The following is a 27654-nucleotide window of genomic DNA, read 5'->3' as shown; positions in this document are numbered from 1 at the left end:
TCATCTTAACAATGTTACCAAGTCCCTTTAAGGGGTAAACTTCAGGGGGGGGGGCAATTGTCCAGGGGGTAACTGTCCTAGAACCCTATATGGCTAACCCCTTCTAACAACATTTTAAAAACAAACAGCATAACAAGAAATAAAATGAATGTGTTTTTTAATGCCTGCATGGGTAGAGGGTGAGATAAACAAATTTGTCTCATATCAGTATCAAATAACCACAATAAATCACATTTACTAAATGTTATATTTTATTACAATTATATACATGTAACTCATATTTTATTTAAAGGTAATACAAAGTTTTGGTATTGGGTAATGAATTTGGTTCAAATGAACATATTGGAAGCATATGCAATCCTACAATATTCAGTGATCGTTGTCGCGGTTGAAATCGAGTTTAAAGTGATGAAACTGTAAAAAATAAACTCTTTATGTTTTATAGCGCCCTCTCAAGGTCAAGATATTAATTTAGCGATACTGCAATGTTATTTGACTAAAATCGACCGATTTGCTATTACCGTTTGGAATATATATATATATATATATCAGATCTTCATATTCTGAGATTTTTATGGTCGCAGCTACCATCGTCTGGCCGTAGGCGCTAATTCAAATTTATCAAAATTTACCGGGAGCACCGGTAAATTTTTATATTCAATTTTTCTCGAAGGCAGAAGAGTCTTAGGGGCTAAAATTTTTAGTGCTTATAATACATCCATAGGGGCATCCAAATATATCAAAATTGTAAAGAATCACCATCCAGCCAAATTTAAAAATTTACCAAAACTTTGTAATACCTTTAAGTTTTTAGATCATAGCAATGCCAGAAATTAAATTGTTTAACCCATTGCCTGTCAGTAACCATTAGGAGCCAGAGAATTAAGGAGTCTATCGGTTAATATATGTCCAGTTCATGACAAACCCTGAAAATACTTAAAAGCCTCTCCTATATACATCCCTGTTCCTTGCCCTATAAATAATCTAAATATTTGTCTGCTCTGTTCAACCTGTCTTTTCTATTTCTCTTTGTCTTACAGACTAAATTAAAACACATGCTGCTAGTTTCAATGATTTTAATATAGTGTTCTCCCAGGTCTTTGTAATTATCCATTAACTTCATTACCATGCAAGAATTATAGAGAACATTTCATACAAAAACATACAATGACATGATAATCTATTTGCAAAAGTAATTTGTTTAAGTAAGTTTCAGTTAATGTTCCCTATAAATATATTTCTGGGTGAAACTCAGAGATAGCAGTGATGTTTCATTTACATACAAGATAAAAACTATCTATTGTACATTTATGGCTCAGAACATGCATTGAATGTATCACACCAAATTTAGGGCAAAACAGCCACTGTGAAAGTTATATTTGGTAGAGCACAGAGCTGCATGACTCTTTTTTTTAAATTGCACATGAATATTTTTCTGGAAGAAAGTACGATTTGTCCTGGCTTTATCCACACAAGTTGAAATGTCAAGAAAAATCTCAAGTATTTCTTTTCAAGTTCATTTGCTCCACATCAACAGGAGTAATATATTGCCTAAAAATTGGAATGATGATTGATGTCAGCGGGACCTGGTACCGATGCCAGTATATTCACTGTTTCTTTCTTTCCTTTCTTGATGACTTGGAGCTTGAGTTTAGTCTGCTGCAGATCTTGACTTCCACTCATCTTGTTATCATGGGAACCTGCATCCACAGCGATGTGGAGCTTGCATCCTTGAGAGATGAGTAGTTTCTCTTGGGCAGCAGCAAGCTGGTTGACGATCCTTCTCTCAACCTGAAACATACGTGACAAAGTTATGATGTGTTCAGAGCTAGATGGTTACTAACCCTATCTTTAAGGATGTTAACATCTTTCTGGCTTTGAGCACAAAATATGGCATTGAAAAGTTATAAACCTAAAATATTACAATAAATTAATAAATATTTTTTCATTTTTTATCTATTTGTTTTCTATTGTATTTGTACAATTTATTTATCATTATTATTATTATTATTATTTTTTTTTTTTTTTATTATTTTTTTTATTTTTTTATTATTATTATTTTTTTTTTGGGGGGGGGGGGGCACCAGTCAATGATTTCCTTTTCAAATTTGTCAAATTCCTCAGGATCTGTGTCTAGGTTTGTAATAGCTTGTAATTCAGTGGTGAAATAAAGATGCCAATATTTAACAATAAGAATATGGCAGCACGTTCATGTCAAATTTACAGAAAGGGCTTTAGGAACGTAACTATTTAGTTAAATGAGCAATTCTTTGTGTGATAACGTTTACAGATGAATTTGCACATATTTTTTGCTAGTGTGTTTTTAGCAATCTTCTTGAATATTTTTTACTCTCTTCTGTAAAACTGACCTCATGTTTGATAGACCTTGCTCCATAGTGGACATCATATCCATCAGCAAGAACTTCAAGAACCTCAACATCCCATGTCAACTCCATCTCATGTCTGTCTTTGGCCTAGGCAAGATAACAATTCTCATTAATCTTACAAACCATTAATTAACCTCATTCAACATCATAAAATCTTAATACTGGGTAACTTCAAATTTTTTTTACAAGAAACAAATTTCTCCTCATTCATTTTCATAATTGAGAGGAATATTTTCTTAATCACACATTTCAATGAGTGATCAACAACTATGAATACACAAGAATATTAGAAGCCAGCTGAATCATAGACAGCATTTAAAAAATCAAAGTGTAGTCAAGTGGTTTACGCACCTGCCTGGGGATGCCAAGGTCTTGGGTTCAAACCCTTACAAGGCACCAATGGCTACTAGCAAGACATTAATCTACACTTACCAGTCTCGAGCTAGATGAAATAAGTGGGTACCTGGTAGGATTATTTCTTGAAATGCACTGTGCAGTAATACAGGTTTACAGAGCCAAAGCAAGGGAACAAAGAGAATTCATATCATAATATGATATGTTGATGACGATGATGATGATTCACAGCATTTACATGCTGCCATGTTTCTGTTTAAAAAAAACATTCACATGCACAGGCACCTCCAATGAAGTCAGTATTTTCACTTATGCCAAAATCAAGTAAGTTTTAAGGCATGATTTGAAGTGATATGTACTCTACAAGAACAAAATATCTATATTTTATTATGAATTCATAACTTCAACAAATAAAAGAAATATCTCAGAGCAAACCTACCCTCGTTGCCCAGAAGTTGAGCTCTTTGGAAACCAGTCTGATAAGCTCGGCTCGGGAGAATGGTAGGAAATAGACCATCTCGTTGATCCTGCCTAGGAACTCGTCTCTTCTGAAGTGCCTCTTGAGGATTGGCTGGACGACATCCTCCTTGAACCTCTTGGAGATCGTCACCTGCTCTGTCATTTCAGCTGCTTCTGTTGAATGAAACCACTGTATATTAGCAAATGTATCGGTGTGGTGTTTCATTGTATGAGTTTCTTATGAGATGACAAGCAAGTAACATATCATCAGATAATCACTAAAGACGTACTTTGTGCATTGTCTGATACTCTGATTCCAATTCTAAAAAGCAGGCCACTTGAAATCTAAATGTACCTGAAGTTAATATCTAGCTCTTTCATTCAGAGAAATATTTTCTTACATTCTGTCAGAGGGTTGGAAATAATAAAAAAAACAGTCAAGCATGTAGTTTTTCCATTCATAGTCATGTGTTTATGTCTTAAAGAGATAGTTGAGTTATGTTTACAGACCTCAAATGCCTTCAAAGTGCATGGTTATTGCTCTTATTCTTATCTATGACATTTCTAGTACCCTTTTAGAACCTAAAATTGCTATGAAGGTAATTTTAGACCCCAAAATGTGTGAAATTTAGCCATTACGAGCTCCAATTCAGCTCCACTTTAAAAAAAACACGGTGACCGTTAATTAATTATTTAATTAAAAATAACAATACATGGGCCGGCTGGTTGTGCGTAATATAAGCAACACGAAAATGTCAACAAAAAAGCCAACATCGGCATTGGCTGAAATACGACGTAAAAAGCATTATTTCATTTTTTTCAACGTTTTTTTCAAATTTTTCAAAATATCTAATATTTCTGGTGGTACACAAGTATTAGAAATCATTATATTTCAGTCGTCTCTGAACCGATTTTGATCAAACAAAGATGATTTTGTCATTTAAATATTATGTTCTTTCAAATTTGACACTCAGTTTTTCATTATCTCGCAAAAAATTATTTTGTGTGGCGCCCTCTGCAACAGAACTCAACAATCCCTTTAAAGATGAACCACACAAACAGTAGGATATTGGAAGAAAGGCAGGAAAAGAAACAGAGAGAAAGAGCCACACAAAAAAGCAAATAGAGAGAGAGAGAATAAGAGATAATTCAAAAAATGTTTATGAGTCCAAACACACAGCGATTATATGTTAGCATTTCACAAGGCAATTAATGTTTCTGTATCAATAATATAAATACAATGTAATTGCTCGTGCCTTTCTAATAATCAGAGGTGATAGTGAGCACTAAATTTTTTTCCCCCTCAACCAACCCCTCCTTGAGTTAAAAAAAAAGAAGAGGATTTGGGGAAAAAAATGGCATCTAACAACATTCCCCACCTTTTGAGTAAGAAAATTGGGGGAAAAAAGGGAAAATTAAGGAAAAATCAGGAAAATAAGGGGAAAATCAGGGAAATCGTGGTAAAATCGGAAAGAAAAAAAAATCTGGAAGAAAAAAAAATCAAACAAAAAATCAGAAAACCTGATTTAAATCGGGTAAGTATCAGGCCTGAATAATGTGAGCATAACAAATTTCCATAAATTTTTAATGTACATTGGACCAATAAATGAATAAATGCATGAACAAATGAATAACATGATGGTTTACCACTCTCTACTTGTGCAGTCTGTCTCTGTTTCATCATAGCCTTGGCTTCCCTTCTTAGCTGCAATGCATGACTGGCAATCTCATCACTAGCAATGTTGGATGTCATCACAAAGATGGCATCTTTGCATTCTATTGTCTTGCCTTTCCCGTCTGTCAATCTCCCCTGTTCAGAAGAATGAACGATATAACCAAATTCTATCGTAATTAATAAGAACTAGATTTACACTAGAGATATCCTCCTACAGGTCCTATAAAGGTCATACACTTTGAGGTCAATTGGCGATTACAAATGCAAATCACAAAAGATATCAGGTTGGAAATGGCTTGATAATTTGAAATGTAAGAATGTACGCTTAGAGGTTTACTGAGTGATAAAATCAGCATCTAGTCCACAACTTCCTACAAATCTTACTGTGCTATTAAGTGAACTTTCAAATGTCACATTTAGGGTGAACTTTTTTTCTTCACATGTTTTAATAGGGCATAAAATATCTTTACTTGGAACATCCTACACAGTGCATGTTTTATGTCTGTATCCCATTCATAACATAAACAAGTAGTTTGCAAAGAGAATTCCTGGGCATGATTTACCATCCAACTGGCAGGGAAGAAAAATCACTTGACCTTTAACACCCGATTGAGCCCTAATGTCCTTTGGCAGGGCATTAATCTTCATTTGCCACTCCATACCCAGGAGAGAAATGGGGACTTGGTAGGATGACAAAATCCTTTTTGTCAGTAATTGCCATATGCCCTCATGGTGACCATATGGAATAAATATCCCCTAGGGAGTGGAGATGGTGCACATTGTGTGAATGAATCTAATGACCGGGGTAAAAATATCTGTAAAGGGCTTTTCATATTCATATATAGTCATTTCATATTAAGTGCTACATAAATCCTGATTATTATCATTATGATTACCTCATCAAAGAGCTGAAGCATGATGGTGAGTACATCAGGGTGTGCTTTGTCCACTTCATCAAACAGCACCACAGCATTGGGATTCTGCTTGAGCTTCTTAGTGAGCTGACCCCCCTGGTCATGACCCATGTACCCCGGTGGTGCCCCAATAAACTTGGCCACTTCGTGTTTCTCCTGGTACTCGGACATGTCCATCCTGATGAAGCCATTCTTCACATCCTTGTGCATGTACCGTGCTATCTGCTTGGCAAGTTCTGTCTTGCCTGTCATGCAAAGGTGAGCAGCAAGCAACAATTGGTTAAGGGTTCATACAATTTAAATCATCTCTATATATAATACTTTTCATTGTCATTTTTATTTACCTTGATTTACCTTGATGTTGGGCTTCAAGTATAATTACTTATATGCCCCTCTGCAGCAGGATTAATGTCTGTATGTACTGGGGGTTGCGCCTACGTTGGAGCTTCGGACAAAGCAATAGCAAGGAAACATTTCTTTAGGGTTGTACATGTCATATTTAGCTCTCCATGCTTTATGTTGTTTTTAAATAGAGCCCTGTTCTGGACCAGCCTATTTTAATGTTTTTAACAATGTTTCGTAATGATTATGTAGCTGAACATGATACTCTGTATAAAGATGCGAAATAAATAAAATAAATAAATAAGTATAACATTGTCATCTTTCAATGCATTTACAGTAATATACTTTCCTTTTCAGGAACAGTTTCTTTTTGTGATAATACATGTAAGTGCCAGTCTTTTCCCGACTTAGAATGACTCTTTACAGTTTGAGAGAAAGTAGAGTCCATAAGACGCTATCTCTCCTAATTGCATGACTATTTCTAAAATGTTGTCTTGTATAAATATTGTAACTGAAAACAGTGTAAATTATGTACTTTATTACCTTTTCATTTGGAACAATTTGTGGGAAGAAACAGATAGAGCATCAAATATTGATGTTTAAATCATTAAAATATGCATCACAAGAATATTTTTTTTAAGAAATGTGGTTCAAATCAAACTAACTGCCACACCCCCTTCCTGCTCTCTATCCATTCTCATTCATTCTCACCTATTCCTGATGAGCCTAAGAAGAGAAAGACTAGAGGGTGATCTTCATCCATCCAACCATTTTCTTTCCTCCTAACAGCTATGAAAGAGAAAATTGGGCCATCAATCTTACATACATGCACCTGTAGTTGCATGACATTCTTGTAGTACCTCAACTATTTACTTAATTGTAATGCCAAACATTCTAATAATCATTATTTTAAAGAACATTGTTTGAACCATCATCAAAATTTACAGAAATTATTTCCCCCTAAAAGTCTCTTTTTTCATCAAAATACAAATTCTTCAATTTTTTTTATAATACCGCTCCTTTTTTGATGGACTATACTAAAGATGCATGATATTAAAAAATTCTTATTTTGCCACCTGATACCTCTATGAAATAGATCTTTCCTCAAAATCTACTTTTATTCAATAGTAAATGCTCTAAATAAATTATATGGCATTGTAAACAATAAAAGATATTTAATTAGTTTAATTTCAGCTTTGATCGATATTTCATGAGCAGCTTCTCAATTTGTTTGGAGAAACATTATAGTTTTATTTATCTTTTGATTACAGTTGTATTATCCTTTCTTTTTTCTGAGAAAAGATTCTTTAGAAGACAAATTTGAATCATTCATGAATGGTCCTGGCAATACGAAATTTGAAATGTCATACAATGCTCTTCAGACGATATTTGCATGTCAGAGAAGCTTGTTACCTGCAGCAACGGTTGCTATGGCACCATCCTGTCCAATGATAAACTCTGTAAGTCTCTGCTCTAATGGAAAGCGACGTCTCTCCTCTGCTGCTCTCTCTGCTTGCATTGCTGAAAACTGACAATATGAATTATAAAATATAAGATACATTCAAGTCAGAAGACGGCAGAGGATAAAAACAGACATATTGCAGAGATACCAGCATTCATTTGAAATAATGAGTTAATATCTCACATAATCAGATTAGATAGAGAGGGTGTGGATTATCAACGCATGAGGTATAATTAAAAAAAAAAAAAAACTATTCTTTTCATTGCAGATCTAAAATTGATACAGGGATGTGCATTCATCTACATAAAAAGGCACCACTCTACTCAAAGAAAAAAATATTGTTCTATGTTAGGAAATATCTCATCTCATGTGGGCTAAAGGTCTTCATACCTCAGTGATCACTTCTTCAATCATCTGACCTTTGACCTACTGTACTGACCTTTATGCTGTTTTCTTCAAGTAGCTGCTTTACGGCTTGACCTTTGGCATACTGCATAGGAGTATGACCATTCTCATTGGCTATCGTTGGATCAGCACCTAAAATATCCATAATAAGAAATGGTGTAAAAAGTGGGATCCAACATTATGAAAGGTACATGCATTCTATAATGGAAACTCTGTGAAGGACTGTATTTGTCTTAAATGTAGACAGCTACGGGTACATGTATCTGTGAAATAATGACATCTTTATCTTTTTATCTCTTCCTCCTCCATCTCTTTTCTATCCCCTCTCTTCCTCTCATGCTCTCTATTCTCACCTTCTAATATCAACATAAAATAAACAATACCATACCTGCTTCAAGTAGAATCCTGACAATATTGACGTCATTCGAGAGGACGGCATAATGGAGAGCTGTACAGCCACGGAATGAGGCTCTGTTGTTCAGTCTGTCACTGAAGTCATCCTCCCTATCATATAAAACTAGAACAAGAGAAATAAAATAAGGCTTTGTTATCAGGTCAGAGTAGAGTTTTGAATATTCCAATGATAAGACATGAAGTGGACAAAAGCAGGCATATTCAAAACCTTATCTGCTGAATAAGTGAAATGATCTTTAATTATATAGAAAATGCAGGAAGGGATTGCATAAAGTATCATCTCATATACTATACACTGCAGATGAAATTTCATTACTTCGTAATCACATTTCATATGCATCGACTACATTTATTAGTCAAATCATAGCTAATCCTAAATAAGCTCCTTGAATTGCATTTTAACCTTGTAATGAGTTGAGGCTTTTCTCCTGCGCTGTCTGCCACACACTGCTAAACTCATCTCCAATGTTTGGGTCTGCTCCTGCCTTGAGTAATGCTCTCAGAGCCCTGCAATTAGACAGGATGGAAAGAAAATGTTGAAGAGAATATCTGGAATGGATTCTGAGAAATCCATCTAAGCATACAAATGTGAATTAGACTGTCCAAAGTACAATCTTGTATCATTCAGAGTTGACTCAGTTAAACTGAAACAAAATTAATTCCCCTGATCTAATATCAAAGTGGTAATTTTAGGGGCTCAAGATTTCTTTAAAATAAACAAATTGAAGATAAACTGATTGTAAAAGATTAACTTCTTCATCTCACAGCTTACATCAAATTGTTATGTGGTTTATGTAGGCCTGTTAATTTTGCTTCACTCCTCAGATAAAGGATGACAAGAAGGCCCTGCTAAAATAAAAATAAAACATCACTGCCCTCATTTTCAATCTCTATTATGATTTCTATGTATACACCTTAGGGCTGGGGTGGTGTGAAAAACTTCTCTGACTTTGTTAATCTTACTTTTCATGTCTGTTGATAGTTGCTACATGCAAGGCTGTCCATCCCAGCTGATGTCTGGCATTCACATTGAACCCTGACCTCAGTAACCTACTCATGAAAGAAAGGAGGGGGAGAGAGAGAGGGGGAGGGGGAGGGAGATTGAGAGAGAAAGAGAGAGAGGGGAAGTGTGATTGAGAGAAAAAGAAAAAGAGAGGGAGAGAGGGAAACAGAAAGAGAGACAGAAAGAGAGAGAGGGGGGGGGGGAGAGAGAGAGAGAGAGAGAGAGAGAGAGAGAGAGAGTGAGAGGGTGGGAAAGAGAAGGCAGGAACAGGGAGATATTGGGCATGTAAAAGTTTCAACTTTAACAAACAATATGAAAATATCAGCATTACTCAAAGTCACAACTGGAGCACAGTTCCAACATAGAACTAGAACAACATACTTAAGACATTGTTGACATATACAATTTTGGAAATATTAACATTAATCATATTGAGTACAAGGAATCATCTCTCTTACAATCACATTATCCTTTCATTACGTTTTAGATTAACAAAACATAGGGTCATACATGTTGAGAGAACAATGAAGCACTGTAATTTTACTGAACAAACTACCTTGATAACCTCAAGGCTCAAACACACATTCATTGTAACATTGTAGAGAGTCAGATATGCATACTGTTATTTCTGCTTACCTGGATATTTCATCTACATCATCCTTTCTAGATGCAAGGAACCATTTTGCCTTCAGTGTATTAAGAAGAAATTACATTTCTTGAAATGAGATGTGCACTCCTTATGTACTAGTCTATGTGCTTTCAGATATCTATTGTACCGGTACATTTCAACCCTGCAGAGTGGTACTTATACTACTTGAATAAAAGTGTGATTTAATGTTCTTTCCTAACTTAACATGTGTTTGCAGACATCTGGTATTCAGTTTTTCCTTGTCAATATTGTGATTAACATTGTTCTTGATCTTGTTAAATAAATAAGTATTAATTTGCTATAATTTAAGCTACAACTTAGCCGAGATAATCACAAAAATTTGAATTATTTATGACCTTCCCTCCATTATTTCTATTAGTGATTTTATTAATTGATTATTGAGTTCAGTCTTTTATTTAAAAAAAAAAAAATGAAGATTAAGAAATCTAGTACACTGAAAGCTATGGATATATATTCTATTTTCTAGTCTAACTAAGAGTTGAAACTTTGAAATACTGTGCAACTTTCTCATTTTCTACCATCACATTGAATACTTCTTTAATTTACCCTACCACCAGCCTGGGGCTGGGAGTCAAGTCTGGGATGGTGGGACCATGGCCTGGGCCTGCACTTGGGGACTAGGTTACATATGTAATAATATGTAGACTATAACTTAACTGTTCATAATTTCCTGCATGTTTCATTGAAACACAATGACCTGATATTAGATGTGAGAAAGGACTTCCCCTTAAATTTAAATGTATGTTAAGGCCGATTCCAAGGCCAAGCATGAAGCATTACAGAATTACATTATTTTCCATTTCCTGGATTTCCAGAAAGACCTACAACTAAGTACAACAATATCAAATTCATGACCTTTCTTTCACAAGGTAATGTATTGGTGTTGGATTTCCTGTGATCAACCATTCATTGAATGTATAGTTTGTTACGGAGTGACATAGAAAGTAATTTTGGGTCATCAATGAAAAAGCTTAAACTAAAAAGAAAAGTGTAGAATCTAGTCTATACAAAATGAGCACCCGTAAGCTCACCAGCTTCGACAGACTCAGCACACGCCGCTACCGCCCCGAGGGCAATTGCTGCAGTGGCCCCTATTCCCGCAGTTCTGATACGCCATGTGGAATACAAACGATATAACTTCCTACTTTCATTGTAATACCTCACATTAATACAATTCTTAAGTGAAGATATTCTCCTAGAATTAATTATTTGTGAAAATTCACTCTTTTCGCAACTGATTCTCCGTAAACATGAAAGAAACAGACGCAATTTCATCACATTCGTGGAGACCATGGAGGCTGCCATCTTGAAATGTCGAGTTGTTACACCACTGATTAGATTATAAGAAATATTTATTCCAGATAAAACAAACAGCTTTACAATTAAAAAAATAACAAATTAATAAACAAACTTTAATTATAGATACTTAAAGAATAACTTAATAATTTATCATAAAATTTGAACTCGAAAAATAATTCCCTTTATCGTATGTAAACATTCCGCAACCTAATTTGGAATGCGAAGAATCCTGACCCGTAGGCGTGAGGTCATCCATTATCGGGAATCTCGTCTGAAAAGAGTGGAGGAGTGGCCCGTGTATCTCGCGCTCGTAATCGTATCCTAGCTCTACCGCGAGTAACCTTACTGCAACTGAGTGAACTTGATAATGTTTCAACTTTAGCTGGGATCTTTTGGAACTTATTGAACCAGTACGTGCCAGTGGCAATGACATGACCCGCACTTCATGAAGCTTCATGTTATAAAGTTGTTTAGATCTTAGAGCATCTAATTCTAAACAAGACGAGGCCGTGCTCGAGAGGAGCATTGATTTGATTTGAACAGATGCGGAAGGATCAACCGCTCAACTTCATTTCATGATTGAAATCTTTTCTGTAGTGTAGACTGTTAATGTTATCACTCAGTGACAGTGGTTTATAATAACACTTGGCAGTCAGTGAACTTCATTATTGTTTTGAAGACAGCCATCATTATGATCATCAACATGACTTTGTTGAAAAGATAACACAATATTCTTCTCTTCTTGTTTCATATGGACATCCAGTATTTTGGTCTGGAGAACTTTGGATTTGCTCCACAGTTAGTCGTGTTTGATTGACACCAGCACAGTGCAGTGAAGGAGAAGTTTATCAACAGGATTATGAATCACTTGAATGAATAAATACATAGATATTTAAGTGACTAATTGTCCAGGCATTTGACTTACTACAGTTGATAGACTTGCTTCCTAAAGAGGAGTTTTAGCTGAATTTGAAACAATTTTATACAACAATGGATGACATTTTTTCACAAATCCGTGATGGGAATGCAGTGTACGTCAGAGTTTGGTTGGACAAAGTTGAGAATGATCCAAACCAAGGGTAAGAATGGAATGCATGAAAGAACCGAAAGTTATTTCACAGACATGTGTCTATGAGAGGCTGATCAAATATAGAATTGTCAATATTTATGCTATGCCTTCAAATTAGTCATTAAAAATGACTCACCTGACTATTATTATTAAACAATTCAAAAAAATATCTTACTTGGGATGGTTTTGACTTTGAGACTTTAAAGTATTCATCTCAAATAAGATAGTATTTTTATGTTGAGAATTGATTTGTAGTCAATTAGATGCTTATGTTTTTTTAATAATAATTATTATACATCATATTTGTCTTCTTTTTATTGTATATGATGATAGGAAATTGGGAATGATTTGAGAAATGTTTGAATTCACTTAAAAACAAATGATTGCATGTATTGTAAAAATATGATAAAGTTTACAGCAAAGATATATTAAAATATCAAAGTCATGATACAATTTATAGGAATGCATGCATGCGTAATATTTACAAGCTCTTCATTTATTTCCTTAATAAAAAGTAAATTTATTTTCTCATAATTCAGTAGAAGAAAGGATCAAGGGATGGAACATTTTATTATGTACATGTACAGCATATGCATGTTTATATACCCGCTATATATTCTATCCCTGCCTTCTGAAAATAAAATGGGATATTGCTTTCTTTTCTTGTCCAGTACTACTGACAGGTTTGAAGCAAGTTAGGTACAGTGCATACATGTACATGTAACAGGGCCTTGAATACCTTCATATCTCCTTGGTTGCATTTAACAGAGTTAGATTGTTGTTTTAAAAAAAAAGGACAATCCCACCTGTGTACAATTAGTATGAAAGCAGAATAAGAGAAACAGATCATTTGCATTTTTAAACAAAATTGTCAATAATACATAGAGAGTTATGAACTTTTTTCAAAATGAGATCACTAAATCTACCGTATGCAAAATTCAAATTGGTGAGTGGATTGTGATGTAATCGCGGACAACTCTCCTGTTCTCATATAAATTTACCATTAACTTATGTTTTTCTCTTAAATACCTTCTCCCTCAAAATGTAGTATGGATACTGGATAGCATAGTATACAAAAGTACTCGTGTTCATTCTGAAATATTGACATTTTTGTCAATTTTGCATTTCAACGAGGAGGAAATTAAGTTGTCCGGCACTTTGTCACAGTGACATTGTCGATTCAGCCCATTTGAAGTGCCGATACATAAAAACATGTATAGTGATTACAACTTTAAAATAATTAATAACCTTCTGCTATTTTCTGGTTTCTTTTAGAGCAGTTGTTTATTATTAAGGCTCTGATAATTGAATGTACATACAGGGTCCTGTTAAGAGCTAAATTTTTTAGAAATCTATTTTCCCTCAAGTTTTAGAGACTTTTGTGTTTTGTATCTACTTACGTGCATATCGTTTCATGGCAAAGGTGTGGCTTAAAACACAGGATGTTTACCGGTATGCAAAACATGGCTCTATAGGAGACTTCATATTTCCTTTCACAAACCCATATCACATCTACATTTAGGCACAATATTTCCTGAACATTACCATACACATTACAGGAAACTGAATGTACATGAAATCAGTGCAGGTACTTGTAATGGCATACTGTACAATATACTTGTAGGCCCTTGAATGCTATGTATATTGTACATTGAATAGTACATACAGTAGTACAGTTTTGTACATACAGTACATATGAATAATCACCAACAATATAATGTTTTGAATGTGCATGTATGTAGCTTGTTAAAGATTTGAATTGGTATAGCATAATGATACATGTTCAGATATTACATGTATATGTGTGCATGTAATCATGATACCAAAGGAGATTGTAAAACAAAATTACAAAGACCAGCCATGAAAGCACTAAACATGGAATTCTATGAAATATCTCGTCTATTACAGTATTCAGTATTGTTTGGTTTACTACAGTAATATCATATCAATTTCCCTGTGATAGCTTACTGTATATGCCTACAGTGTATGTTCAATGATCACAGTAGGCATGAGCATACAGGCCTCCTGTGTCAGTGTGATGAAATTTCATCTCCCCTCCCTGGTAGTTTGCTGCTGGGAGGATGATAGAAGCCCGGCTTGTTAACTATCTTGACATGTGGGAGATACATCAATTCATTTTAAGGCTGATGATGTAGCAGCGATGGTATGCCAAGTATACAGCAGCCCTATCAGAAGCCCGCTTAAAGGGGGAACTGCCACGTAACCTACATGTATGTGTACATTGACATAGAGCGTTCAGGTCATGCAGCTATATTGTAAGGGAAAGAATAATGTTTTATGTACCGGTACATGTACTGTACACCCAGACCCATGTACTTTGTTTAGATTTCTTTGACAATGCTAAATGCATGTGAAACTTAGTTCTAAGTAAATAATGAAATGTGCTGATTTTGAAGATTTCTTTTTAATACATACATGTTCCAGAACTTCCAGCGTACAGTAATGAATTTAATCGTGTTAAGAATGCAGGTCATAATATGATCTCTTGATTGCCAGTGTGAGATAACATTCAGAACTTTTTTAGAACTTTTCAGTTTGTTTCAATTTTGACAAAAATGTGTTAAAATTTATGTTACAACTTACAATGTAATATTGTCATTACATACACATTTGTACATGTAGTTCATTGCACAGATTCAGACCTTAGTCACCTTACCCCACTCTTATTTCTGTTTCTCAAAATTATGATATTTGTTGTTTCCACTCGCTGTACATGTATATCTAATTATACTAATGTTTTATGATTCAGGCAGAGAAAAAGACAGAAAAACAGTCAGACTCTAAAAACGATACATTAATATGCAATCAATCAAAACAAATTTGACTATTAAAGTAGTTTCACCTCAAAATTAAGTCTACCGGTACATGTACTGTAAGTCAAGTAGGGAGAAGAAAATTAGAAAAAGTGCACAAGAAATTTTCATCATCAAACAAACTACACTGTACAGTACATGTGTATGAAAATGATTTAAGTAATTCATTGCATTTTAAAGGCTTGACTATTTCATATACCTTTATGTAAAAACAGTCTCTTTTTTCTGTGGAACTACATGTACATGAACATGTATGGACCATGCTATGTTCCTTTCGTGGACTGCAGAAGATGATATGTAATTACTAGGGTGTTCCGTTAAAGCTAAAGACCAGTTATGGTCATGCGATTGCATTGTGAAAGAAACGTTGTGAAATCGATCAGAAAAGGTTGATCATCTAGCATTGATGTACTGCAAGGTTCTGGAATCATCAAAATGATAAGAAATTTGGCCAAGTCTTCATAAAGTTAGAAGCACTGTACACAGAAAGATGTATATGGGACTACACACACATGCGTGACCAGTGCATTTCATATCTCTCACAGGCAAGAGATACACTAATTTACCAAATATATCAATTAGTAGGCGGTTTCCCGTCAAAATTTGTATCATCATGTACATGTAATATTCAAAACATACCTGTATTCTTTCACATGATTGGTAATAAGAGCTTCCATTTCATTTTTTGAAATTGGGGCGTTTCCAATACTGGTCTTTACCTTTAAGGGGGAGCTTGTCATACAGAGGGAATGTTAAGGTGACCAATAGCTCATCTTGCATTAAAATATGACAGGCTTCTTGTAGAGCAGTTCTTATAAAATTGAGTACATGTATGGAGGCGCATTTTGGGCTTCTGAAGAAAAATTACCTAGATTATGTTCTCACTCAGTTGATTGTAAATAATGCTTAGATGTAGAGTATGAATGATGGCTGTAATGAAATTTCAATCTGCTATCAAAAGACTAGAGAGACTGAGCTTACAGCACCAGTCGCGCTCCAGCACCTTGTGTGGTACAAGCAGGATATTTTTTTTTAAGGAAAGAGTTATAATATGAGTAAAATTCCTATTCTTACATGTACAGTATGTCGAGTATGATAGCCTTTTTGTACGTCATTTGGAATATTGAAACTGTGAATAGAAATTTTAATTCTAAATCATGAAAATAAAAACAAAACACAAAAATGAAAAGGAAAAAATGATGCGCAAGCCTCATGGCTGGATGTTTGATGATGTCTAATTTTACAGTGAAGTGTGAAATTGTGATTAAGTGGTAAACCTTTTTGTTATAAATATGTACATGAAATTGTATATTTAGGACATGTAGTCAAATTAAAGAAAAGGAGTACAGTGTATGTCTGTAACAAATATTATATTTTCAATTGAAAAAGAGAAGATGTAACTAGTGTTTTGTCGCATGTGACTATTACTATTTGTATTTATATCTGTTTGGTTTTGTAGCATTCTACACTCTACAGTGAAATGTTTTCAACAGAAATATGCCACCATTTTGAATCATCAAGTTGCTTTGAAGTCTTACAGACAGTATATTATCATAAATTGCCTATACATGTACATGTATGTATACATTGTTTAAAATGATTTTTTTTATAAAACCATTTTATTTTTTGTTTCTAATTATGATTTTTTAAAGTTTTTGAATACATGTATGATGTAGACCTATCGAAATAAGTATATATATAAATTTATTTTCCACTTCTTCTTTTTCTCTCTGTTATCCAGAGATGACCATGGCTTCAGTGCCATGCACTGGGCATGCAAGGAGGGTCGTACCAACATCGTTGATATGTTAATCAGTCGAGGAGCAAAGATTAATGCTACTAACATGGGTGATGATACAGCTCTTCACTTAGCCGCTGCACATGGTCATAGAGATATTGTCCTCAAGGTAAAATTAGCAGCCCTTTTAATGATACTGCTCTCATAGAATCATAATGAATTGTTTTATTCCGATCCACTCAATTTATGTTATTTTATGATGTAATGGCAGACATACAGTATTTGATGAATAGTTTCATTAAAACAAATATTTAAAAAAAATACTAAAATACATACAACTTTGGGAAATGTTAGTGAAATCATTGAAAATGACCCCAAAGTCTTGAAAGTTTAAGGCAATCTGTTACTTCATAATGGTGAAAAAGAGAAAAGTACCTCCCAATCCCATATAGAATCCAGATAAAGGATTTTAAGATTGTTTTATGAAAGTCTGCCATGCTCCTTTTGAAATTAGAAAAACTAAACAGCAAATTTGGATTTTGAAATTTAATGAGTACCGTTACTGATCTTTTTATTTGCTCGTGATTTTTAAGATGCTTTCAGGTGTTTTTATCTCCTGCAGATTATGAAGAGCCAGGAGTGTCAAGTATGACAGACATGTGTGCTCACTGTGCTTTATAAGATCACACTTTTATTATTATCATCATTAGATTAAATAAGTTTTACAAATCTTCACATTAACAGTATATATAGGGACTGTTGAAGCTGATAATGCACTGATATAATTTAACATATTATAATGAATGAACTTCTTTATTTGGCATTCTAGCTTATTCAGCACAGAGCAGACATCAATGCAATGAATGAACATGGAAACACACCTCTTCACTATGCATGCTTTTGGAATTATGAACAAATATGTCAGGTAAGCAAATGCATAACTCACATTCTCTGGATTTTGTGAAAAAGTTCGACTTCATGGGCATTTCATCCCAATCGTGATTGTACATGGAATTTTGATTACCATACAGAAAATAGCATTTCAAAATACTTGTACAGTGACTACAGTATATGGCCTACATGCAATTGTTTTGATTTTACGTTAATTTATTACAGAATTGAATTTAAATTTTCTAATAAATTAAGTCACAAGTACAGATTGATTCATTATTTTTATGTTTTATACATGTAGCTGAAGTTGAAGTTAGCTCATGGTCTTGAACGATATTCCTAGGGGATTATATTGTTTGTTTGCTCCTCTAATAAAAAATATAATAAACAAACAGAAATATATCATGTGCAGGGCTAAACACTAACTGTTTTGGAAGGGGCTTAGGATTGAACTTTTTACAATCTTTATATGCATGTAAATGTAAAAGTATTTTGTCTTCTTCAATTCTTGGGTGTCCGGACTTAGATTTGGGCGCTCATGTGTCCCGGCCTCATGTTAGTGTCTAGCCCTGTATCATGCACATGTGTATGCATATAGATCCTCATCAAATTTCACTATATCTGCGTTATCTTGTTTGGTAGGATCTGATCAATAATGGTGCCCTCGTCGCCCTGTCAAATAAAGATGATGACACACCACTGGATAAGACTAAGGAAGACATGGGAAATATGTTAAAAGGTAAGATACGATAAAGAGATGAACTTTCAACAGTGTATAATGAACATTGTTTTTGTCTTTTGTGGATATTTATATTGCAGAAAGCCATCATGCATAGTAAAATGAAGCAGCTAGTGTACTACCAGTATGTAAGATACAGAGTAAACTAATTCATCTCATACATGACCAAGAATTCTTTTTGTTCTCTCTATTTTAAGCAGCGATGTTAAAGATAAATTTGCCTTTCTTTACTTATTTTTTTCATGAATATTTACATAAATTTCTCAATATAATAATTTTTTCAAATCTAAACAGATCATCATTGATAATAATCAGAGTATATTGTTATTGATTTGAAATTGCTCATTGAAATTTATCATTCTTACTACGGCTTTGTTTCATTATTCACTCTTATTCTTTACTCTTTTTCTATTATATGTTACTACATGTATGTATTGATGTTTCCGTGATGTTTATATTGTTCAAGTAGTTTGTTTCTTCATACATGTATATGTTGCATTTGTGTACAGGGCCCCCTGGAAAACAGTACTGCGATTACTGACGGGGCCACCCTGTTTAAATAAAACGAAATAAATAAATAAATAAATAAATAAATGTGGATGTAGCATGTGTATATTTCTACATCATGGATGTATGCCTGTGTAGAAAAATTCTTAAACAGCTCAAAGCTCCCAAAACATAATATTTTATTTTGAATCAATTTAGTAATAACAATATTAATAATAATATTAATAATGCTGATGTGTATTGTTTACTAATGGTTGTCTCATCAGTAGCATTTCCTCCTGAGGGCCCTGCAATCATACTATAAACCCAGCTTTCGCCGATTTACCATGAAAATAAAAAATGTGTCAAAAGCTGGATTAATTGTATTTAAATATGTATATCTTAAAATAGAGGTACATGATTAATGTGAAGTTTGAATGTTCAATTCTGATGAATTTCATGAATCTCATTACACATTATCAACTGTTTGATCTAAATACTGTATATACAGTTGTATATGATTAATTTCTTAAATATGTGACATTGCAGTATTAATGATATTGATGTTAATTTCAATTTTGTATAAACAGAGAAAGCAGCAGGCATGGGCCAAGACATGACAAAAATACAATACAGGAATAACTGGAGTGGTACAAAGACGAGAAGTCGTAAGTATCCCATCTCTTTTTTCATCTCATGTAGACAAAAATGTATGAATGACTGAATGGTGGAAATGTAAACAAAATATAAACATTATTCATACAAATGCTAAATATCTATGACAAATTTGCTCTCAGCCAATCAAACACCACGATTTCAGTAGCTTATAACAGTCATTGTAACTTGTTATGTCAGTAGCTTGTAACAGTTATTGTAACTTGTTATGTCAGTAGCTTATAACAGTTATTGTAACTTGTTATGTCAGTAGCTTGTAACAGTTATTGTAACTTGTTATGTCAGTAGCTTATAACAGTTATTGTAACTTGTTATGTCAGTAGCTTATAACAGTCATTGTAACTTGTTATGTCAGTAGCTTGTAACAGTCATTGTAACTTGTTATGTCAGTAGCTTATAACAGTTATTGTAACTTGTTATGTCAGTAGCTTATAACAGTCATTGTAACTTGTTATGTCAGTAGCTTATAACAGTTATTGTAACTTGTTATGTCAGTAGCTTATAACAGTCATTGTAACTTGTTATGTCAGTAGCTTATAACAGTCATTGTAACTTGTTATGTCAGTAGCTTATAACAGTTATTGTAACTTGTTATGTCAGTAGCTTATAACAGTCATTGTAACTTGTTATGTCAGTAGCTTATAACAGTTATTGTAACTTGTTATGTCAGTAGCTTATAACAGTCATTGTAACTTGTTATGTCAGTAGCTTGTAACAGTTATTGTAACTTGTTATGTCAGTAGCTTGTAACAGTTATTGTAACTTGTTATGTCAGTAGCTTGTAACAGTCATTGTAACTTGTTATGTCAGTAGCTTATAACAGTTATTGTAACTTGTTATGTCAGTAGCTTGTAACAGTTATTGTAACTTGTTATGTCAGTAGCTTATAACAGTCATTGTAACTTGTTATGTCAGTAGCTTATAACAGTCATTGTAACTTGTTATGTCAGTAGCTTATAACAGTCATTGTAACTTGTTATGTCAGTAGCTTATAACAGTCATTGTAACTTGTTATGTCAGTAGCTTATAACAGTCATTGTAACTTGTTATGTCAGTAGCTTATAACAGTCATTGTAACTTGTTATGTCAGTAGCTTGTAACAGTTATTGTAACTTGTTATTGATAACAAGTTTGGTGAAACCGGGCCCTGGTTGATAGAGAAACAACTCCTGTGGCATATACATGTATCCTACTTATACAATGTCGATCCAATCCCCCTGAAAAACAAGCCTCTCACTCATGATGGAATCTAATTATGTAAGGAATTATGAGTCATTATCAGGGCACATGTGTTCTGTAGGAAAAGCCTGCACGTGAGGTAACACCTTTTTCTATTAAACACAGATGTGTTTCCTAATATGTAGTGCTCATGAACATGTACTGTCCAAAGTTGCAATCAGCTTCGATGCATGTTTTCAGATATTACCAAATTTACTTCAGGTTAATGATATCCACATTGTTCAAGATGCTGTTATTTTTCCTTTTGTTTCTCTTCTAAATATCTTTCTCTTTGTTCTTCCCTTCTTTACTCTGTCCAATTAATATTCATTTTATTCTTATCTTATCCCTTCTGTCTCTTCACACAAACATACTCCTCTTTTCTTTTCCATTCTCTTTAAAAAAAAAATCTCATTGTCTGTCCTCCCATCTGTTCCTTTAACTTTCCTCCCCTCCTCCCATGTTGTCATATTTGTTTACAGTAAACTAATGACTACTGGTATATACCTTTAAAAACCTGCTCTCAACAGAGCTGTGTCATACAATGCACCTGCCCACACAAGCTTCATACATAAAGGTCAACTAAAGAATTCCAGTTGTATATGTAGTGTGCAGAGGACTGTATACTGAGTCAAGGAGGGTATTGGAAAAGAACAAATTGAAAAGGAAGATAATGTAGATGGCACTGACAGAATATGAAGTGAGAGATTAGTGGAAGAAATAAAACATGAATAAATTTGATAAAGAACAAAGCAAGGAGAATCTTATTTATAGGAAGATTGTGAAAGATGCCATTGTGTCATTTGGAAATGAGATACATTGATGAATCTAACTGCTGTTATTGCTACAATGTTTCACTCTCACAACATGTCGTCAATGTTAAAAAGTATGTAATATAGATCATAATAAGTTGGAGGAATGATGCTTTAGTTTGTCTTGAAGTATATTCTAGTTCTCTTACATTTCTTTGTTTTCAGGTGATGGAACCCTATCAAGGTTTGCTGGTATCGATCTGAAACATGTCAAGCTACAAAGCAAGATCAACAGTAGCCCTACAGGGGATGTAAGTATATTATCCACAATCCTCAGACAAGTTATTCTCTGATGAAATGAACAAACGTAGTTCAAAATCTCTTTGAGATCAATACACCTCTTAATATTGAAGAATACATGTGACCTTATTTAGAAAGTATGGTCCATATTCTTTAAAAGAAAAAGAAAATGATAATGATAGCGTGTTCTATATTACGTCTCCTCATTTCTGTTTCTCTCATTTTTCATCTTTTCCAAGCTCTCAGTCTAAAAGCCCATAAGTAGTTTGCACTTTCAGTGTATTTATAAATAATAATGGTTTCATAAAATGTATTAAAAAAATGCAGATAACCAATTGGATATGGTTTCATATGCAAAGTTAAAGATAACCTATTACAGCATAAGATTGCTATTTGGAGGGTACTCGTGGAACCTTGAATCCCCATGATTATAAAAACAAATACAGATGAGTAACCCTTTATTTATGCCTATATTGATGTCTAGATGTGGAAGGGTATCTGGCAGGGGACTGCTGTCATGGCTAAGGTACTCAAGGTCACCAACGTGACCTCTCGTATCTCTCGAGAGTTTGGTGAAGAGTTCCCACGGCTACGCATCTTCTCTCATCCCAACATCCATCCTGTGCTTGGATGTGTGAACCAACCACCCAATCTTGTCGTGCTGAGTGAGACGCTCCAGCATGGGTCTCTCTTTCATGTTCTGCATGAAGCCTCCGGTGAGTGCTCCTTTTTGTTTTTATTTTATTTTAATCAAGAAAAGCCATTGTACATTTACAGTATTTTGTTGCAGTCAAAACTCCTTCCTCCCAGATGAGAAAAAAAAAAAAAACTGAAGATGGATGAGACTGTCCATTGTTATAAGTATCAGGTCATTCAAATCTGCATACTCTGAGCACTATCAATTAACAGGAGAAAACACATTTGGTACATGTATAATCTAACCCTGTTTGCTGATGTTATGTTAGAAGAGTGCATGATTTTTCGGGAGATGGTGTAATTGAAAAAAGGAAGGAATTTAGAAGCAAGTTTCATTGATATAATGTGTTACATTTTTATTCCCTCGTTGAAGATGAATGGAAATAGCTATGTCCACTTTAACAACATGTAGCTGTATATATGAATAGTTCATTTGTTTGGCTTTTCCTTCACCTGTAATTGGTTTTGGTGGTAGAGTCTCGTTACAAGGATTCTTTTTCTTTTGGCACATATTCTCCACCGCCATTTGAACCCACAGTAGGGAACTACAAATTGAATAACATGTAAGTCAATCTAAAGAAGTCACAAAATCTCCTCCTTCTGTCCATGCAGCTATTTTACTCATTCTTCTTCTCTTGTGCTTTTTTTTTATGTGTGTACTCCTGCATCCTAATAAAGGAGCGAAAGAAAAGATAAAATAGAATTGTTAGGATACAATCAAATAACTGTAAATTGAAATGCCCTTGGGTCTTTTACTCACTGAATGTTTTTTGTCTATTTTATGGTATGATTTAGTCTGAGATCCAGACCTTTGTCCATTTCCCCCTCAATATTGAATGTATTAAAGTGTTGTATTTGTTTAATATGGAATTATAAATGTCCTTAAGTAGACTAGACTTGTAGCAGCTACATGTATTTGCATTTTGCAGTGTATATGTTATCACTGGCTGATTCCACAAATGTGTTAGGAAGTATTGAGATATTGATGCCTAAGTTGTCTACCCGATATGTAGTCAGTTTTCATATCCAGAGATGCTCTAAATTGCCTCAGCATTATTTTAATTCATCAAAACTGTTGTTTTAACTGAAATGATTGTACCAGGTATTTGGTATATTAGCTTGAGTTCAAATTGATGAATGACGTACATTTAGAGCTTGGGATATTCAGATTCTCAATTTTTAGTCTGAATCAAAGGCTAGACAGGCCCATGTGGATGTTACAAGGTCATTTGTGTCATTAGGATCATCTATAGAGTCTTGTTATGTAGATTGATTGGGATGGACAGTAATAGAAGAACTGTCCTTGAAAACGCACATAATGGAATCCCCAAGGTGACCATATGAAAGAATGTTCTATCAAGGTTTTAAAAAGCTCCTCAAATTTAATTCAATCTATGTTACATTACCTTTAATACTGTATGTACTTTTGCCTTATACACCTACAATAAAAACCTTAGAAACTGGTGACTCAGTTAAACCCAGTTGAAGTACATGTTGAATAAAATCGAAATAAAGATTAACACTAGATTATATATGTGTGTATTTGCAGGTATTGTTGTTGATCATGGTCAGATGGTGAGCTTTGCATTGGACATTGCGAGAGGTATGTCCTTCCTACATGCAATGGATCCTCTCATCCCAAGATACTATCTCAACAGTAAGAATATCATGGTAAGACATCATTGTCATTTCATTGAATCGATCAAACATTTACATAGTCAGCATCAATTGTCTGATTAGAAGCAGAGAGGCATTTTCTCTGCTAAAATAAGTCAATTTGGGCTGCAGTAGACGACTTTGTGAGATATTTAGAGAGATACTGTTCTGCTGAATTCCTGTTTTGTGTGTTGTAAAAATAAGATCAGGTTTAATGTAAGAAATCATAATGAATTGATTAAAAAAAGCCTTATAATAAGAGTGCCATGTAGAAGGTAGCACAAATGCTAGAAATGTATGTACTGTAGAGCAATTATAACCTTTTAACCAAATGACTCCATTCCTTTTCATTTCCATTAAGCACCAAATGCATGTAAAAGTTTAATCTCTTTAAAACAACTGTACATAACATATGCCACCCTTCCCCTCCCCCAGCAAAAAGCAATCCACTTGGAGTAATGATGCCCCCCATTTTGTTAACAAGTGCTATAGACGTGCATGCTGCTGCCTCATTAAACTTGAGCCTTGTTGTTCTATATCAGAGCTAAGCTCTTTATACTAAATATCATTAGAAAGTAATCTTAAATCTTCTTTTTGTAGATTGATGAGGAGCTGACAGCTAAGATCAACATGGGTGATACCAGATTCTCCTTTCAGAACAGAGCTAAATTCTTCAATCCTGCTTGGATGGCACCAGAAGGTAAGGTTCAAAGTAGACCCTCACTTCTACTACGTGTTGAAAGAAACATTCTACAAGATAATTTGTAACATCTTGAAAAAGATTTTCCTCATATCAAATGAAAATTGCTGTAAAAGTTACAAGTTTCAAATTCAATTTAAGTACGGTAGGTCTAAGGCATTCTTTCAAACAATCTGTGTGAAATGTGTTGTACCTATATTACTGGTATTGTTGATTACTTACTCATCTCTTGTTCCACTCACGGTTTCGCTATCAAGTGTCCCAGTGTCATCATTTGGGCTAAACATAAAAGCTTTATCAATAGCTTATCAATTCCACACCGTTTCTTTTACAATGCAATTGCAAGACCAGAACTCAACTTTATCTTTAAAGTAGAGTTAACAATCTTTGGAGTTTCAGCATATGAGCCATTCTTATTGGGCCTCCAACTGACCTATGCTTCATATTGTTTCCTCAGCTTTGCAGAAAAGCCCTGAAGAGATGAACGCTCGCTCAGCAGACATGTGGAGCTTTGCTATCTTGATCTGGGAGCTGGTGACCAGAGAAGTACCATTCGCTGGCATGTCCTCTATGGAGGTTGGAATGAAGGTATGGCATTGAGAAGGGATCACCAGTCTTATTCTCATGGGATATTATGTTATTTCTGATACCTCTGTTTTCATTTGAATGATTGAGTAGGGATAAACAGGATGACATGTTGCTAAAGCTAAGGAATAACATTGTATAGAGTGGCAATTCTTGTTTTATGTGTACATACCTGTGAAACATTGATGGCAAATAGCATTGATATTTGGTCATATTTAAAATATCTTCATGTGATTGAGTTGGAATCAGATGGCATCATTGGAACTCTCTGATTCACATCCTGGCTAGAATGCTCCCCAGGGAGTGGAGATTGTGCACTCATTATGTGCGGGCAAGCACTGAATCCAATGGCTGGGGTAATAGTATATCTGTAAAGCGCAAAGAGACGTCCGAGATGTATTAAGCGCTGTATAAAAAGCTGAATATTATTATTATTATTTATGTTTTGTACTTTTCACTGTCTAGATTGTTGGAGAGGGTCTAAGGATTGACGTGCCCCCAGGCTCCTCCCCTCACATGAGCAAGCTGATCAAGATCTGTATGAATGAAGACTCAACCAAGCGACCCAGGTTTGACATGATCATGCCCATCCTGGAGAGGATGCGTTCCAACTAGGATCCTACGTGAAAGCGATTGAGAATAGGTGTCCAGGGGGGTGTTTCACAAAGATCCTAAGTTGAACTTATCTCTAAGATAGACTTAACATTTATGGAAAGCCGTTAGCATCTATAAAAATGTTTTGTAAAAGTTATTTTAAAAGGCACAAAATGTTGCTTGAAATCAATCATATTTTCTATTATCAAGGAGATTTCATGTTCTTGATGTGGAATTTATAAAAAGTCTAAAATACTTCAATTTTTGCTTTTGAAAATATTTTATTTTAAGGCTGCAAGTGGCTCTCCATAATATTTAAGTCCAACTTAGGATCTTTGTGAAACACCCCTCTAGGCAGGCGCCAAAGACCCACCCCTGCCCCACTCCTTGGTGAGTATCGGTGGTTGATTGATGTTGTATAGCAGTCCTATCCTCCTTGCAAGGTGCTCAAGATACTCCAATAGGGTGATGTTACATGGTTCCACTCCCTCTCTGTAAGCTAGATCTGTAGATGAGGATGGGTTGAAGAAGTGATTGGTATGGATTCACCCAGTGTAGCCCTTCATGATGAAAGGATCCTTTCTAGTTTTTAGGTAACCAGATAAAAAAAAAGGCAAGTTTGGGCATTTTGTGAGTGAAATGAACTGATAAGTAAAAGTACAGTTTACTTACGTATACCATAGCAGGATCCAGGATTTCAGATAATTTGTTGATGGAAGATGATGTTTTTTAAATGTTCTAAACAACATACCACCGGTATCTTAGTGGAAAGTTTGACTATCAAGGATTGCAGATATAATCTTTTCAACTTTAAAGTGAAAAAGCAACAATCAAATTAGACAAGGAAACTTGTGAAGAAAAGTTCTGTTCTGGAAAGTAGTTTGGACATCAATGAGCGCAGAATCAAGCTGGTCTGTGACCACATACTTTTCTATCAAAATTAAAATTTATATTGAAGGCTGATTCAAGCCTACAGAGAAGCATATTTTCAGGGCTGGAATATATATTCTGCATATAGTTGAAAACTATAGGTCGTTCATGGGCATGGACATAATAAGGAAGCACAATCGACACAATTGGTATGTCATATCTTCCACTACGGTCACAAATACTGTGATAGATCTTCCAATAATTATAAATTATAAATTATTATACAATTTTTATTGTTTTCCATGAACCATAAAACCTCACACTTTGGGTTTATGCAATTATGGTAGATATTTTTTTGCTCTTTTACAATTATTTTTGTTTATACAATGTATATGTAATGATGCATGATGAGTTATTGCCTCGAGCATATATTTTTATTTTCAATAAAAAAAGAATGTTGAAATTAT

General features: G+C 34.4%; 2 protein-coding genes across 2 annotated transcripts; one reads left to right on the top strand and one right to left on the bottom strand.

The window, feature by feature from the left end:
* Positions 1 to 1414: 1414 nt before the first annotated feature.
* Positions 1415 to 10113, bottom strand: LOC115922351 (caseinolytic peptidase B protein homolog; the record flags this gene model as incomplete). Its single annotated transcript, XM_030981251.1, has 12 exons — positions 1415 to 1791; positions 2370 to 2474; positions 3181 to 3374; positions 4848 to 5010; positions 5772 to 6034; positions 6843 to 6920; positions 7545 to 7659; positions 8033 to 8130; positions 8387 to 8515; positions 8816 to 8919; positions 9376 to 9462; positions 10052 to 10113. Coding segments are annotated over 12 exons (1638 nt in total), but the record flags the coding sequence as incomplete, so codon positions are not given.
* Positions 10114 to 11586: 1473 nt separating this feature from the next.
* LOC115922167 (integrin-linked protein kinase-like) lies at positions 11587 to 26444 on the top strand. Its single transcript, XM_030980461.1, has 11 exons — positions 11587 to 12463; positions 17029 to 17194; positions 17855 to 17950; positions 18559 to 18655; positions 19732 to 19809; positions 22012 to 22097; positions 22571 to 22802; positions 24332 to 24453; positions 25039 to 25138; positions 25596 to 25726; positions 26189 to 26444. The coding sequence occupies exons 1-11, from the start codon at positions 12375 to 12377 to the stop codon at positions 26336 to 26338; spliced, it is 1347 nt and encodes a 448-aa protein (XP_030836321.1). The 5' UTR covers positions 11587 to 12374; the 3' UTR covers positions 26339 to 26444.
* The last annotated feature ends 1210 nt before the right edge of the window (positions 26445 to 27654 follow it).

This window comes from Strongylocentrotus purpuratus, unplaced genomic scaffold (genome assembly GCF_000002235.5).
Source record: "Strongylocentrotus purpuratus isolate Spur 01 unplaced genomic scaffold, Spur_5.0 spur5_scaffold_11, whole genome shotgun sequence".
NCBI lineage: Eukaryota > Metazoa > Echinodermata > Echinoidea > Camarodonta > Strongylocentrotidae > Strongylocentrotus > Strongylocentrotus purpuratus.
Note: the sequence above shows the minus strand (reverse complement) of the source record. Positions and strands in the feature narration are given on the sequence as shown.